This window comes from Procambarus clarkii, chromosome 22 (assembly GCF_040958095.1).
Source record: "Procambarus clarkii isolate CNS0578487 chromosome 22, FALCON_Pclarkii_2.0, whole genome shotgun sequence".
Classification (NCBI taxonomy): domain Eukaryota; kingdom Metazoa; phylum Arthropoda; class Malacostraca; order Decapoda; family Cambaridae; genus Procambarus; species Procambarus clarkii.
Genome location: NC_091171.1, coordinates 47408279 through 47425947, shown reverse-complemented (window position 1 = coordinate 47425947; position 17669 = coordinate 47408279). Strand labels below are relative to the sequence as shown.

The 17669-nt window shown below is 43.6% G+C and overlaps 1 protein-coding gene across 1 annotated transcript in view; it reads right to left on the bottom strand.

Annotated features, from left to right (window-relative positions):
• Positions 1 to 615: 615 nt before the first annotated feature.
• The window catches only part of LOC123759406 (serine-rich adhesin for platelets), a 29612-nt gene continuing 12558 nt past the window's right edge, over positions 616 to 17669 (bottom strand). The window contains exons 7-12 of the mRNA XM_045744419.2: positions 17487 to 17589; positions 16946 to 17076; positions 5817 to 9214; positions 3605 to 3782; positions 2343 to 2491; positions 616 to 1052 (exon numbers count right to left, since the gene is read on the bottom strand). Of these exons, the coding sequence (XP_045600375.2) occupies positions 960 to 1052; positions 2343 to 2491; positions 3605 to 3782; positions 5817 to 9214; positions 16946 to 17076; positions 17487 to 17589 (4052 nt within the window). The 3' untranslated portion in view covers positions 616 to 959. The remainder of the gene's footprint in view (positions 1053 to 2342; positions 2492 to 3604; positions 3783 to 5816; positions 9215 to 16945; positions 17077 to 17486; positions 17590 to 17669) is intronic.

Sequence of the window (17669 nt, the reverse complement as noted above, 5' to 3'; positions counted from 1 at the left end):
TAAACGAATAACTTTATATATAAATGCCACAGCTCCCTGCAGCTCTGTGAGGGGACCATGTTCTGGCACTGGGTCCCCAGTAAGCCAGAGAACTCCACAACTGATGGCACCGAGTAGACAGTAGCTTCAGGGAGCCACTGGGGCTCACTCGGAAATTGGTGTTTAATACATTCAATGCTAATTTTTTATAATTACTTGTTTGTGCATTGTCATAGCAGATAGGAATGAGAAGCAGAAGCTACTCTCATTCTCCCATGGGTGGCACACAGGAGGTTCCTCACCAAGTCAGCTTCATTTGGTGTGTTAAGCCAGAAATTACTTGGCTATTTGTTTTTTTTCCTTACTTTTTGCAAGCATATTTATCATACGCGATTACCCCCTCCCTCCTTTCCCACATAGGCGAGGTCAGTTTTTGATGGCTGCTTTTTGCTACTAACCAGTTTACCACAAATTTTTAAAACACAGTAATGTAATTCTCCCAGCTTGCTGTCGTGAAAATTACTTGCCTCCTTGTGGGACCTCCTGGCAAAGTAAACCAAAGCAAAATGCATATTAATCTTGTATGTGCACATGTATATGAGCATGCACACAACTGGAAGTAATTTAAAATACAACAATATTATACATTTTAATTTGTGGCATTTATACAATAGTACTGTACTCCCTTTTTGGTACTAGTATACCCAAGTTTACTTGTCCTAAGGTTAAAGGCATAACTTCTTACAACATAACTCGATGCAGAGCTGATGCAGAATTATAAAACATATAAATAATTTTTTGGGACCAAATAAAACCTACCCGTACCATTTAATTAAAAGACTGAATAAAATCAAATCGGATTAACAAGGTATGTATGCTACCAAACAGTTTAGCACAATTTCTAAAGTTTAACCATACTCAGCCTGCCATGCACCTGAAATTATTGTAGTTTCCTTCATAGACCCCCTTGGTGGTCAAGTTTAATTTCCATACCGCACGCGAGTTGCAAGAGGCGTCACAATTTCCTTGTGTGCATGGGATACTTGACCTTTCATCACTTTTGTCCTCAACCGCTGGAAAACAAAGCACAGTATAATGTGAAAGCAAAGAAAAATGGTATTAATCCTAAAGTAAAGTATCTAGATTTACCTTCAAACCAATTATGATCAGACTGTGCCCTGATCCACCCACTCAATATCACTACCTTTCTTGTACAGCACACATTTCAAAACACCTTAATAATACTTGTGCCTCTAATACTGTACCAAACACTCCTGGTTGGGCACAAGATTGGTTGCCACACATCATATACAATATTATTGATCAACAGCACCTAAGATCTAGTGGTAAAGGAGGAGAGGTTTTGTGTATCCTTCATACACACGTACACAATATTACCCCAACGAATGCCTTTTCAGAACTTAAAATCTGATTTCCCATATACATTAATGACCCACTCAATATCACTACCTTTTGTGATAGTGAAGGATATCTTCACTATCACAAAAGGTACATTCAAAGACCACCAGATACAGTACAGTATATAAAATTTTTGGAGAAAATTATCAATCTTAATCTTGCATGGAGTTTCCATGCTGTCTTGAAGACCTCTAATTGCTAAAGAGGCAGTAGATGGTGGGTCATCCTAATGTTATTGGTTAAAGTAGTATGCTAAATTTTAGTTGTCCTTGCTAATAGTGGCATCTTCATAATTGAGTAAAAATTGGACATCATTTATATCACTTGCTTCCACCCTTTGTGCAAAATCTTGAGTTCATGTTGTTACAGGACTGATATCTACCAGAACCTAATTGCAATGGAATCCTCACTCCATTTTCTTCCATTGCCTCAGCCTCTGAACACAGACAATTGTGTTGTGTGTTTCCACTTCAAAGCACTTGCCTAACTTTTTTCTCCTTTCTTTCCACCCTCCTATAACAAGTGGTCTACATTATATTCCCTCACACACACCCACATATAAACTGTGTATCTTTTCAAAGGGTACAATCTGTTGTATACATGGAAAAATACACTACACTTTTTTGCAGCAAAAGCAAGGGAAGAAGTCTAAAGAGGCAACTAGAAATGATCTTGCAAGAGGTGCCTGATCATCTGGGTTTATATACGCTTGACTTCACACAGGAATAACTTTATTAAACAAGTGATCACCATGGAAGCTCAGCCTATGCTCTTCTGCTCAAGTAGAAACTCTTGAAACCAGTTACAGGTCTTCCTCCAATACCATTTGGCCAACATTTAAAATACAGGGATTCCCATGTTTTATCAATGACTCACCCTCATAGTTAAACATTTAATGGAGTACTATCATTAAATTTCCATAATTTATTACTAAAATAACATACCTGGCTATAAAGTTTCTCCATGAGACGGTTGGTTTGACTGTGAGCAAAACGATATTGCTTGACACCTGGCATGTTAGCCTCTGGCAGTAACTGGTACAACCGCCGATTCTGCTCTCGTATGTCCTTATATGAGAACAGAGGTGCAACATCTGTTTGGAAGGAAATGTCATTATTTACTGAATGAAGCATATAGACATCAAACACATTCTAACACACTTATTATTATTAACATCTTTACTGACAAAATTAATTAAAATTTTGCCTAATCTGAGGATTTAAATTCTTATTAAAGTGAGATAATGCTGGTATTCACTGTCATGCAGGACAGAGGGTCATACACAAGACAATAGGTCTAAACTAGCACACATATATATCATTGTTACAATCAATGTTTTAATTATTGAATATGTAAAAACAACTTTCTATTGTGCACTGCCACACAAGGGCAGGGATGGGTTCATAAGTGATGCAGCTTTGAAGTAATATAAATAAAATTGTTCTTCATTCTTTAAAATGGACAAGCAAATTTTGGATAAATTGTTAGGATGTCGTCCAGAACACCCGAGTCAATGAAATAGTAACACAGTTGGTGGTACAATAGGCCAGGAGGTCTAAAATCTTTTATGGTTTCACATTCAACAACATAATGTTCAAGTGAATGCATTATTGTGCATCTAAATATTCTGGTAGTGGCTCAGCCTCACTAACCTGCCAGATGTGTCTATAGCTAAGGCGAATTTGCGCAATGACTACATCACATTCCTGCTCCGGTTACTGTGCTGACCATACAAATACTTATTATTACAAAACTTGTCATAGCTTTTAATATTGCAGCTTTCAGGTCTCTGGGCATTTTTTAGTGCTTCTAAATCTGAATTAATTTCTTTAATTTGTATGTTTCTAATAATTGCATTAAATAGTCCAAAGTCATAATCAGTGTTTTCTTTCCTGCAAGCCTCATTGGTCAATCGTTCTACAAAGTCATGTTTTCCAACTCCAACATGGAATGGGATCCACACAAATTTTATACGATAGTTATTATCGTTGGCAAAAATTCCATTCCATTTAATATTACAAGCTACTTCAGACATACACAAAGATTAACATTCAATATTGCACACATGCATTAGGGAAAAAACCAGCGTTGAATGTAATGAAACACCATTTTCTGGGCGAGCCCCGGACGCTCCGGGGAGCCTCCGGGGCTCCCCCCCAGAAAAAATAGTTTATGTACCATCTTACTCTTGAATCAATAGACCTACCTGCTTTATACAGAAAGCGTTTTAATGTTGATGGGGTCTGAAGGTTTGCAGGGATCTGTGCCACTATTTCACGATTATGGCTCTGAGCTTTTTGTCGCAATTCCTTTTTCAACTGAATAAGGGCACGACGGTCACTAGCCTCACGTATATAATCAGGACGGGCTCTTGCCAAAGCCTCCTGTTGAAAGGCAAGACTTTGTCACAGAGAAGAGAGCAAGATTCACATTCTGTATTTTTAAAATTCTACTCAAAAATACGATAACACTTAGAGAATAAGTCACAATAATGTGGCTGAAAACACATGACCAAATCTATTTATACTTATTAGTAAAGGAGCATGGTGTCTAAGTTTTTTAATGAAAAGAAATTGTATGGAGCCAGGCCTTTATGAATATTCAATGAACATTCCAATGCACAGTATATGGTGGAAGATAAAAAAGCAACTCATAGTGAATGTCAGCAGAGCCTCCTGCTGTGGAGTAACAAACTGACCAGACTAAAGTTCAGAAAGAATAAAGAAATCCTTGTAGGAGTATGAATAATGCATGCTAAATGTACAAAGGGTGAGATTCAACATGAGATGTGGGAGAGAGAGGCAAGAACCAGTACTAATGGCAGAGAAATGTGAACCAAGCTGCTTCCCTACCAACACCAGATCACCAATACTGAAAACTGTATTTCTAAAACTGTTAGACTGTATTTCCTACAGTTGCAAACAAAAAAAAAAGCTAAGAGAATTCTCTACAATGACAGCAATACAAATAAATGGAATAGAGAAAATAGAGAGATTGTAAAGTTGCCTTATATACCATTTTTAGAAAAAATATCTGAAGACCTTATCGACAGTAATTATAAATTTGCATTTGATTTCCAAAATACGATTATGAGAAAACTTTGCCACAAGGAACTCAATAATAACAATACAGGTAATGATGAGTGTGATGGTTTTGTTAGTAACGTTGATGCTGATGTTAACAATAATAACAGCAGGAGTGGTGTTAGTGTAGGTAATAATAGTAATGGGGTAGAGGTAGCAATGGTAACTTCAATAATGGTAATGGGGTAGAGGTAGCAATGGTAACAATGATAAGGGTAATGGGGGTAGAGGTAGCAATGGTAATGTCAATAATGGTAATAGGGGTAGAGGTAGCAATGGTAATGTTGATAATTGTAATAAGAAGTATGTAGGTAATGATGCTTATGTGATAAATTATAATGATTGCAATTTATCATATGTTGGAGAGACTGGTTGTGGTTTATTAAAAAAAAGAAAAGAAAAAAGAAGCTGAACACAAAAATGCTGTAACAAAATTTGATAAGAATAATGCCATTGTTAACCACTGTTGAGATTTTAATCATTGGATGGATTATGATAATAGTAGAATTGTATACAACTGCTCAAATATCAAAGAGACCCCCCCCTCCCTAATAGAAAGAGTAATTATAGATTCTATAGAGGCAGTAAAGTGCAATAAATCTTTTAGTATGATAGTTCCAATTAACTATAAAATTATTCCTAAGGAAACAAAATTAACTAGTAATCTCATTAATTCCTTTAAGCCCAGACCTTATGTTGTTGAGAGTGGGGATACTGATTCCACACACCCCTTGCCTACAGGTCCCAGAAACCAGGATAATTGAGCATTCTTCTGAAACTTCATCATCCCTTAGAGTCCCCGGAGAGCATAATCATGATGACGTCTAATGATGGACGCCACATGAGGCGCTCTGCCAGATATATTAATGCAAACTCCTAAAATCTCGTTCAGAACATTATATAGAGCACCTTAAGAAAGGATGTAGAGTACATCCAAAAATTTGTTTTTTTAATACACTTGTACATTCACTGTACATTTATTGGATCTTTCCGTCATCTCCATGAATAATTTAATACATACTAGACCATCAGATGCAAAATGCCCCTTGATGTACACAAGCCCTGACACCCAAATTGGTATAGTACCTGTGCAAAATATAGAGCCCAATGTATTATTGGGCTCTATATATTCAACCAACCTCGGCTCAAATATTCAACCAATGTCGAATACTAGAAGATAACAAAGATGAAATGTTATATCTAAATGAAAATAACGCTGGTGAAGATAGTACGATGTGGGTGAATTTGTTTTAGAGACTTGCAGGCATCATTTAGCTTAACACAAGATTTCTTTGAAGATTAATTAATAATACTGAAACTAATATAGTATCCTACCTGGAGCGTTAGATGTTCTTTTGGCATATCTTTTCCATTTAACCTTGAAATGGCACTGTTTTTCTTGTGTAGTTGTGCTTGAAGTAAGTTCTTATTGTAAAGAGGAACATCAAATCTAATAGGACTTTTACATTTTATGTTTATAACTAATGATCTGCCTTTTGATATATTTTTATTGTGTGTTCCAACCCCCACCTTATTCACCTTATTCTTTTGTTTGAGCATCTGTGTTTCAGGCCTCCTGTTAGTAATAGTCTTTCTAACATGTGATGCCCGTTGGGTATGAGAGAGGTACGAATTTAGATCTTTATCCTTTCTGAGGGTATTTGAATCCTCACTCAGTGCTGATGATGATGTGCCTACTGGTGGTTCTAGCAAGTTATTTCTCTGGGTAGATTTCATAAAACTTCTGGAGATAGATTTGGTTATAATTTGGATCTGCTCTCCAACTCCTGCTTCATTAGGGTTAGGAGATATTACAACAACAGAGGGTCTGTTGTGTTCTGAGCTCGGGAGGTCACTGCTCCCCTCAAAGTTTCTTTGATTACCAAGCAGCCTGCTTTCTTCTCCTTGGGACTGCAGTTTTGACAGATAATGCTCTGCATGTTCTTGAGCTTCAAATTTGTCAGTATTTTTATTTCTTGGTTGATACTCCTTCCCAGAAACTTTCTTTGATAAATTATCACTGCTGCAGCCATGAGTGTCTCCATTTTCAGTTATTGGTGAGACTATCCTAGATGAAGTTTCACCACCAATTGAAAGATAATCTTCACTTCTTGCCGACGCTGGTCTTGAACCGTCTTCACTTCTTGCTGACGCTGGTCTTGAACCGTCTTCACTTCTTGCCGACGATGGTCTTGAACCGTCTTCACTTCTTGCCGACGCTGGTCTTGAACCGTCTTCACTTCTTGCCGACACTGGTCTTGAACCGTCTTCACTTCCAGTGTTACTACTGTATTTATTCTGCCTTCCCAATCCCATTCTGGATGATGCCTCTCTCTTGCTGTTTTCAACATGGCCATCTTGCCTATCTGCAGATCTTGATACAAGTGATGCCGCAACTCTGTCTTTACTAATGTGTCTGGTTTTAATTTTCTCTGTGCCATGTCTACTTAACCTGGGTACTGCTCGGTGTTTTTCATTGTGTTTATATTTTCCCTCTGCATCTGGCTTAGATAATTTCACACTTTTATACTGTTTAATGTGTTCAATGCCATCACTTGCAAACCCTACTCTAGATGATGATTTCTCTCTCACAGGTTCTGCTCTAGTTGATGTTTCATCTTTCACAAGCCCTGCTCTAGATGAAGATGATCCATCTTTCACAAGCACTGCTCTAGATGAAGATGATCCATCTCTCACAGGGACTGCTCTAGATGAAGATGATCCATCTCTCACAGGGACTGCTCTAGATGAAGATGATCCATCTCTCACAGGGACTGTTCTAGATGAAGATGATCCATCTCTCACAGGAACTGCTCTAGATGAAGATGATCCATCTCTCACAGGGACTGCTCTAGATGAAGATGATCCATCTCTCACAGGGACTGTTCTAGATGAAGATGATCCATCTTTCACAGAACCTACTCTAGATGCTGAGCCATCTCTCACAGACCCTGCTCTGGATGATGACACATCTCTCACAGACCCTGCTCTAGATGATGATACATCTCTTACAGGCCCTGCTCTGGATGATGACACATCTCTTACAGGCCCTGCTCTAGATGATGATCCATCTCTCACAGACCCTGCTCTAGATGATGATCCATCTCTAACAGACACTGCTCTAGATGAAGATGATTCGTCTCTCACAGGCCCTACTCTAGATGACAATGATTTCTCTCTCATAGAATCTACTCTAGAGGACAATGATCCATCTCTCACGGAACCTGTTCTAGACGATGATGATCCATCTTTCGCAGAACCTGCCCTAGATGACGATGATCCATCTTTCACAGAATATACTCTAGATGATGATGATCCATCACTTTCAGATCTAGAGGAAGACTTAATTCCATGACTTGTTCTTTGCCTCTTTCCGTTCTTTTCCATCCTTGATTTGCTAACTAATCCCTGTTCAGCATCATAAGCATTGAGTTTTCCTTTACTTTCCATATCTATTTTAGAAGATTCATCAGTATTTCTATCTAACTGATAATTATATGATGCCATATCTTTTGCATTTCTTGAGTGGCTTCTTTCACCCTTTCTTTGGCCTGATCGTGATTCTTTATGCTTGTCCTTCCCATTAGTAGTAACATCAGTAGTTTGGCCTGACACAGCCTCTAATACTTGCTTTTCTTTACTTACGTCTGTACTTTTAGCTCTTCCTAATCCTGACCTTGAAAAAGTTCTCATACTTCTTGATGCAGCACCACCCACTCTCACATATTTTGGATCACAAGTAGTGCTAGAACTGGGTTGAAAAGAACTCATTACATTTGATTTTCTTGAACTTTCATTGAGGCATAGCAGTGATTCACCAGTCTGTATTCCAACACTGTGGTTAGAAAGGTCACTGTTAGAACTGCCATCACACTCTCTCGTTAAAACATTTTCCGTGCTTGGAAACATTTGGCCAAAGTCTCTTAACTGTTTATTTCTTGAATGCCTTTTTTTGGTCTGAATATTTGCATTTCTTGCTGATGAAGATTCAAGTGAGGAAGGCCTATTGTCATCTCCAATATATACCATAGGAGTAACTTTTATTACCTGATTTCGATCTCGTGCTTCGCTTCCATCACCTCGTCTCGATATCTGACCATCAGATATTGCTCTGTCAGTAAATTCTTCCTCTGATATAACACATGCTTCAGTTGGCTGTCTATTGTAGTTTCTGTTTACAGTTGTTAGCTTGCTATCCAATGCTTCAAATTCTTGTAATATTTTATTCTTCACATATAAATTACTATTCAAAGTAGTGTCAGAAGTACTCCTTTTACTTGCAAGATGAGACCAAACTGGGTTGTCTTTCCCTCGGGGCTTCTCTCTCTCCATTTTCTTTATGACATCCTGGAAATGCACATCATCTCTGGTGGGTGTCTGGGTACGCAACCTGGCATTCATCATTTCTCGTGTTCTCTCTTCAGTTAATGCTAACTTTCTGACCTCCTCTTCTATTTGCTGCATTGTCGAGGCTTGAGAACTGCTTAAATCCGAACTTAAGCGACTTAACGTTAATCCTGGAGAAGATGCATACGACTGTCCCAGTGTTGACTGCCCTGTCGCTGACTTCATGCTTTCACTTCTTTCAGTAGAATGCAGATAACTCTCTTGACCCACTGGCTCTATTTCCATCACATTCTTGGAAAGTCTTCCCATGTGATGAGACTGATGTGATTTTCTCTGTGCTCTCTTATCACCATAGTCCCTCGATAAAATGCTGCTAGTTGCCATTTCTGCAATAAATACAAAATATCATATTTTTCCTTCATTGATATAAAATAAATTATCACTTCATAAGTAAGTATTTTCTGCTCTATTAAAAACAAAAAATACCCATAACATTAAATAACTAAAATTATTAGAGAAGATCATGTACAGTATTTAACTTCCCACGGCCCTTTATATTTGTGCTTTCCCTGGTTGCTTTACTGTCGTCCCCTGGTAGCTTTACTGTACTTTCATTCCCTGGTTGACTTACCTCCTCTTGTTGCAGGAAAGTTATACTGTACATTGTCACGTGGGGGTGGGCGGTCCGGGGCTCTGCTAACACTCGGCTGCTAGGGGCTCAAAAGGCCCAAATACTCAGCCCCTCCGACTCCCTGGATTCACCGGAGTCTCCTTGGTCACACAAGATAGGACCAACAATGCCCACCTCCGCAGGTCTTTGCTTCCACCACAAAGGGGTGCCACTGATTCACCCTGGAAGCCCTTCAGTCAACCACGGGGAAACTGCTGTTAACAGTTCCGGCCTAGACCCGTGGGGGAGTGAAGGAAGACTCAGGCTTACCTATAACCATAACCTCCCTGAGTCTTGCCCGCCAGACAAAAAAAAAGGTTGCAGGAACTCCTTTCCCGCCTGTCTTCTCTATCTTCCTCTTAGCAAGGTCGCCAGCTGGGTTATTATATCTGCACCCCAGCAATGCAGTTCAGTGGGTGTATCATATATCGTTTGTAGCCAGAAATGTATGCTCATAGAGAAATATCACAAATGGAGGCACACTCAAACACAGTAATAAAATGTGTGGATTTACTGACGCAAATTACATGAACACACACACACAATCACAAGTAATACATGGATATGGAATATGGATGATGAGTCTGGAGATCGTCAGCCTCTTCTTCCACGACCTCCAACACTCCTTCAAATGGGCAGGAAGACAGGAGTCTCACACTCTCACAGGAGGGCCTCTTCACCACGTCGGCACCTCTTCTTCACTGTCCTGCCATCCATACACACTGTCCTCTCTGACAGTCCTGGACACAAGCTGCATTGCAGCCTATTCTACCATTAAAGCAATAAAGTCTTGCTGCCACATACACAAGTAAATATTGTGGCCTAACTAGCCTACTCATACAAGGGGTAATGGGAGGGAAAAATGATCTACCTTACACTCCTGGCTCACGACGCCTGTCCCTCGATGGTGTGAGGTTCCCACGCTTCCTTGGGTCGATCCTCGACGATCCAGGGCGTTCCACAGGTCCTCAGGTGTCGTGAAGCCTTCGCGTCGTCGCCGTTCCAATCCCTGAGATTCAGCTGCCCCAATCCTGGTTCATCGATGGGCGCTGAGCTAATCACTATTTTTCCCCACACTCGCCTCTCCCACAGGGCGTCGCTCCTTGTCCTAGGCACTGTGTCGTCCTTCCAAGATTCTCAGTGGATGTGACCCCAGTCACAGCTAGCTTGCTCGCCCACCTTCCAGACCTCAACGTCCAGCCAGCGGCGCCGCCCAGCGTCGTCGCCGACTATTTTCCAAGTTTGGGCACTTCTCTGCTCACTGAACTTGGTTCCTCTTTGGCTTCCCAGAAGCGCAGGGTCTCCAATAACTATGTTGGCGGCGATGGTCAGCTCAATCCACTGGACAAGGCTTGCAGAGCCTCCAATTCTTGAGAGCAGACCGAGGCGCGTCCTGTCGCTTCCACGGTCAGTACAACTCTGACGTTGGCGCCGCCCGGGGCACTCGGTGACGTCATGGCGGGCCCTGATTTGTCGCCCGCGACCTACGTCGGCCAATCCGCGATCGGCATAGTGTCCCTTCCACAAGGTCACATCTGCCGTAGGGGATACTGTTTCATTTATAACAGGGCGCCAATTTTCCTTTATTTACAACTTATAATATAACCTCCTTCCATAAAATGGCAGCCGGTCTGGTCGCCACATATATCATTAGATTCCCTGAACCTCAGAGAATCAGTAGGGAGAGCAGATATGACTCTTTAAGCCGGCAAACGAAAGAAATAGGAGAGGGCACCGTAACATACCCCTCCCCTTAAAATAAGAGTCATATCGGAAGAGCAGCACTCAAGAGGGTAACCTATACTCTTGCTCCCTCCGTTCCTGAAGTGTCACTCCTCCAGTTGGCGACGTGGCTCGTTCCACCTTGCCAGTCACTTGTCTCACTATATCTCCACCTCGCATAGGACCGGGTGTGATGGGTGTTCCCTGAACATCTACAAGAAATCCCCTCTCCGTGGCTACGAGTGTACTCCCACGGCTCGTTACCACTGTAAGATTCAGTGCATGCAGCGCCTCCACCGCGTCGTGCACTCCGAGATAGTCTTGCATTTCCATTGCGTCCTACAGGTACTCCATGTTTCCTCCCATGATCTCCTCTTCGCCAATCTTCTCTCTTCTCGGTTCCTCTTCTCCCGTAGGTGCGTTGTCTCCTCACAGTGGCACTTGTAACCTGTACTCCATCCAGCAGCTCCCTCTCTTCCACACTAGGCTTTTGCGATGGCCCAATGCCCCTCTGGTTAGGCTGGCGCCTACCCTGGGTGTACCTATTCCCTGCTTTCTTCGTATTGCCTTTCCTATACCACTCGCTTCTTCGTTCCCGACGAACATCTTCACTCCTCCATGAGATTCTCTTCCCTGCAGACGTCTTCTTCGGTTCGTGGTTGGGCTCATCCACCTCCCTGTGGCACCCCTCACTACGGTGGTTCATCTTGCACCTACCACTATTCATCTGGCCGGCATAGGGTGCACTGCGTCGTGGCTCCTCCACTCTGCCCCTCACTGCCGTTCGCTCATCCACTGAGCTTACTTTATTCACGTTTCTGTATGGAGGGAGTGCGGTCTGCAGCCTCCTCACCGCCCCAGGCGTTTGTACAGCTGCTCCTCGCCACTCCTCCACACGCATCATCAGGCTTAGTCGGAGGTCCCCGTCGGGGTTTTCCACAACCTCCGACGACCTCTCTGCACTCTCGCCCTCGTTGTCGTCGTCTCTGGCGACGTTTTCCCTGGCGAAGTCGGCTTCCTCACGACCATCTGGAACGACCAATACCTCACCCGGCAGGGTCGTACCGCTGCTTGAAACATAGGCACTCCTGGCCCAATCGGGTTGTATCCTGCCTCCTCCGAGGTCATTACCCAGCACCATCTGTACATGCTCTAGGGGTAACTTAGGGGCTACAGCTACTATAGCTTTCTCGACTCCGCAGTCGGCAATCAGCTGTACTTCGTGAAGTGGCAACCTGTATTCCTCCCCCACACTGCGTATCCTCACCACTCCCACAGGTGAATCATTAAATTCCTTGGGGAGAATACTCCTGGTCACCATACTTATGTCAGCACCCGTATCTCGAAGAACGGCAACCTCCACTGGGTCTGACTTTCCAAACTTCACGTTGGCCCCGAAAACGAAGGGATGTTCACCCAACTTCATTTCCCAACCATTCACGTTGGGTCCACTATAATACGGGGTGTGAACAAACACTCTCTCCTCTTCCAACATTAATCCTACATTCCTTTGGTGCTCCTCACACTCGCGGGCATAATGTCCTCTCACACCACAGTTGTAGCATCGGCTGCCTCCCCTGGGCGGCCACTCGCTAGTCACTCTGGCGGTACCACTTGCAGACGTCCCCTGTGTCCTCCTTGGACTCCCTGTCGTCGTATCCGGGACTGCAGCACTTGCTCCCGAGTTAGGTCCACTGCTCACAGCTTGGGGCTTCCTCCCCGCGTCTCTTGAGCTCTTGAACCACGTTACTTCATCGGGCACACTACTCTTGGGAGAGTCCCCACCCGTCCTCGCTCCTCCTGAACTCCTAAGGTTCCCTCCCGACCTGGGGTAAGGCGAGTGTCTGGGCGGCCCCTCCCTCCTGATATGTAGTGCCTCCTCCAGCATGTCGGCTCGATCCGCTGCAGCCTTCAGGTCCTTAATACCTGCTTCTCTCACCCTTACTCGCAACTCAGGATGGAGCACCGACATGAACTTCTCCATCACTATCAGTCGTTTAACATCATCCACCGACTCCGCTTCCTCCGCCTTCAACCATTGTAGGAATTTCCGTTCCATATCCCTGGCGGTCTCGGCGTAAGTCTTTCCCGACGCTCTTGTACACTCTCTGAACCGCTTCCGGTACATCTCCGGAGTCAGCCGGAATGAGTGGAGAACCGCATTCTTAATCGCGTCATAACTAGTACACTCCTCTAGGTCCAGCATGTTATAGGCTTCCCGGGCCTCTCCAGTCAACCTGCCCTGGACCAGAGCAGCCCAATCATCTTCCGGCCACTCCTTCAGAGTCGCTATCCGTTCAAAGTGTTCGAAGAACGCCTCAGCTTCTTGTGGTTCGAACGTAGGCAAGTCACGTTCCCTTACCTTGAGGTCATCCCGCCGTGCAGGTAGTGAGGGCAGACCACGTTCAACGCGACGCAATTCGACTTCTTTCTTTGCCTTTATCTCCTCCAGTCGCAGTCGTCTCTCTCCTTCTTCTCGCTGCAGCCGAGCTTCTCGCTCCTCTCGCTGCAGCTGCAGCCGTGCTTCTCGCTCCTCCCGCTGCAGCTGGGCTTCCAGTTGCATCTTCATTATTTCCAGTTGCAGGCTCCTCTTACTACAGCTGGACCTTCCACTGCTCCCATGTTCACTGTGAATTCTCTCCACACTGGTAGGCGCTTGGGGTGGCCCTAGTCGGGACGGTTCACCTTGCGACGGCTCTCCTCGGGACGGCTCCTCTTGAGATGGCTCCTCTCCCGTCGCTTCCTCTCGAGCTGTGAGCTGTGCCATGATCTCTATCCTTCGCTCCGCTACCTTAGTCGTCCTCAACCTGATCCCAAAGTGGTTTGCCACTTGTTGGAGCTGGGCCTTGGTACACTCTTCCAAAATTCTCTCGTCCCTTGTGTCAATAAATTTCTTTACTTTGTCTTCCTCCATCTCTATATCATTGAGCATACACGACAGCACAGACAAGTTAGTAGGCACTAATTTCACCGTTTCAGTCCCTTAGCTGGTTGAGTAACAGTACCACCGAATTCACTGGCCACACTGTATTAGTACCCTGGCAACACTTGTCTTGAAATTTGGTCCACACTGTAGCTTGATCCGCGCTTCCTGGCGAAGTTCCCAGTTCTTGGCTACTGGGGTTCGAATCCTGGCGAGGTCGCCAGTTCTCTTGTCACGTGGGGGTGGGCGGTCCGGGGCTCTGCTAACACTCGGCTGCTAGGGGCTCAAAAGGCCCAAATACTCAGCCCCTCCGACTCCCTGGATTCACCGGAGTCTCCTTGGTCACACAAGATAGGACCAACAATGCCCACCTCCGCAGGTCTTTGCTTCCACCACAAAGGGGTGCCACTGATTCACCCTGGAAGCCCTTCAGTCAACCACGGGGAAACTGCTGTTAACAGTTCCGGCCTAGACCCGTGGGGGAGTGAAGGAAGACTCAGGCTTACCTATAACCATAACCTCCCTGAGTCTTGCCCGCCAGACAAAAAAAAAGGTTGCAGGAACTCCTTTCCCGCCTGTCTTCTCTATCTTCCTCTTAGCAAGGTCGCCAGCTGGGTTATTATATCTGCACCCCAGCAATGCAGTTCAGTGGGTGTATCATATATCGTTTGTAGCCAGAAATGTATGCTCATAGAGAAATATCACAAATGGAGGCACACTCAAACACAGTAATAAAATGTGTGGATTTACTGACGCAAATTACATGAACACACACACACAATCACAAGTAATACATGGATATGGAATATGGATGATGAGTCTGGAGATCGTCAGCCTCTTCTTCCACGACCTCCAACACTCCTTCAAATGGGCAGGAAGACAGGAGTCTCACACTCTCACAGGAGGGCCTCTTCACCACGTCGGCACCTCTTCTTCACTGTCCTGCCATCCATACACACTGTCCTCTCTGACAGTCCTGGACACAAGCTGCATTGCAGCCTATTCTACCATTAAAGCAATAAAGTCTTGCTGCCACATACACAAGTAAATATTGTGGCCTAACTAGCCTACTCATACAAGGGGTAATGGGAGGGAAAAATGATCTACCTTACACTCCTGGCTCACGACGCCTGTCCCTCGATGGTGTGAGGTTCCCACGCTTCCTTGGGTCGATCCTCGACGATCCAGGGCGTTCCACAGGTCCTCAGGTGTCGTGAAGCCTTCGCGTCGTCGCCGTTCCAATCCCTGAGATTCAGCTGCCCCAATCCTGGTTCATCGATGGGCGCTGAGCTAATCACTATTTTTCCCCACACTCGCCTCTCCCACAGGGCGTCGCTCCTTGTCCTAGGCACTGTGTCGTCCTTCCAAGATTCTCAGTGGATGTGACCCCAGTCACAGCTAGCTTGCTCGCCCACCTTCCAGACCTCAACGTCCAGCCAGCGGCGCCGCCCAGCGTCGTCGCCGACTATTTTCCAAGTTTGGGCACTTCTCTGCTCACTGAACTTGGTTCCTCTTTGGCTTCCCAGAAGCGCAGGGTCTCCAATAACTATGTTGGCGGCGATGGTCAGCTCAATCCACTGGACAAGGCTTGCAGAGCCTCCAATTCTTGAGAGCAGACCGAGGCGCGTCCTGTCGCTTCCACGGTCAGTACAACTCTGACGTTGGCGCCGCCCGGGGCACTCGGTGACGTCATGGCGGGCCCTGATTTGTCGCCCGCGACCTACGTCGGCCAATCCGCGATCGGCATAGTGTCCCTTCCACAAGGTCACATCTGCCGTAGGGGATACTGTTTCATTTATAACAGGGCGCCAATTTTCCTTTATTTACAACTTATAATATAACCTCCTTCCATAAAATGGCAGCCGGTCTGGTCGCCACATATATCATTAGATTCCCTGAACCTCAGAGAATCAGTAGGGAGAGCAGATATGACTCTTTAAGCCGGCAAACGAAAGAAATAGGAGAGGGCACCGTAACAACATACAAAGCAGAATCTGTCTAACATTTGAGAAGGTATACATGCCTTTATGAATATAACTTTCAAAAACAATAATATTCTATCTTAATTTGTATTTGTCATTGTATATATTAAGCTCATGGATTAGGTTACATCTCATGAGTAAAGCAATAGAAAGTTTCTGAAATATATATTAGGGAAGCTTTATACTTCATGCGTTGACCAATTCACTCCTTTTAGACACATTAATATAATAAATATTAAACCACCACTCTAATAGTGCACAAACCTGCCACACTTCATCATGTATTCAAGATAAATAATTTCACCTTCAACTGTCATAAATGTCAACATATTCCTCACTTGTCCAGAACTTTCTCAATCCCGTGCTGTTTCGGCCGCAGAGTGGTAAAGCACTCGCCTGGGCGCTTCGCGAGCACTTTGACCATAGTTCATATCCTGGCCTGGGAGGATTGACTGGTGCCAATCTTTGACATAACTGTAGCTAACAATCCTTAATTGAAGCCTCTGTTCACCCAGCAGTAAATGGGTATCTGGTTGTTAAAAGATTTAGCGGGTCGTATTCCAGGGGAAAAATTAGGATTAAGGACCTGCCTGAAATGCTATGTGCACTAGTGGCTTTACAAGAATGCAAGAACTCTTGTATATAAATAACCATCTTAAATTTACACTCGTCCTTCTTTCACTCCTCATTTTTTATATTTTTATCATACTGCATGCCTAAAAGATTATCAACAAGGACCATTTTTTCTCTAACTCTATGATGCCTTTATTCATTTCCCCACTGCCAGAGGAGGCTACTTTGCCAAAGACAAATTACTCACCTGACTGACCAAGAATATCTAGAGGCCGAGAGTTGCTGTTTGTATTTGACTGTGTGTGTGAGCGTCCCTCTGTCTCACACCTGAAGCTGCTCTCTGATCCTATGCTGTTTCCCAATTGTTCAAGCAGAGCTCTGGAAGGTATAAAAGGCAATTTGAAACTGTCCGACTATAATTGGAATGAATACATTGTAATGGGTTAATCTTTGTTGTTACATAGTTAAAGCATTACTTTCCATGTACTGTACTCACAAATTGGTATCCTTACAAATACACTTTAGAAAATTAAACTAAAATATGCAGTACATATGAATACACATACAACTGCATATATTATATAATAGAATCATAATAAAGCCTGAAAACCACGGTGCTTTTCCATCTTGATATATGGGAAACAATACCATAATTATTTCAATCAATAATTAATGGAAGATTACAACAAGTTAAATAAAACCTGACATCAAGATAAGAATATAGTACAGTGTAAATGTGACAAGTAAAATGACAGGAAGGAAGCATACAGTATATGTGAAATACATACCTCTCTAGCTTATCAAGCGTATGAATGTGACGCTGTATTTTTCGGACATAACGTTGTTTCTGCAACTTGATGAAGGACACCTGACTACTGACATCATTTCCATCTGGTTGATTAAACATATACCATATGTATATTTTTTTAGATAAACTAAACTCAAAAGTTTAGAAAATCTTCAAAATTCAA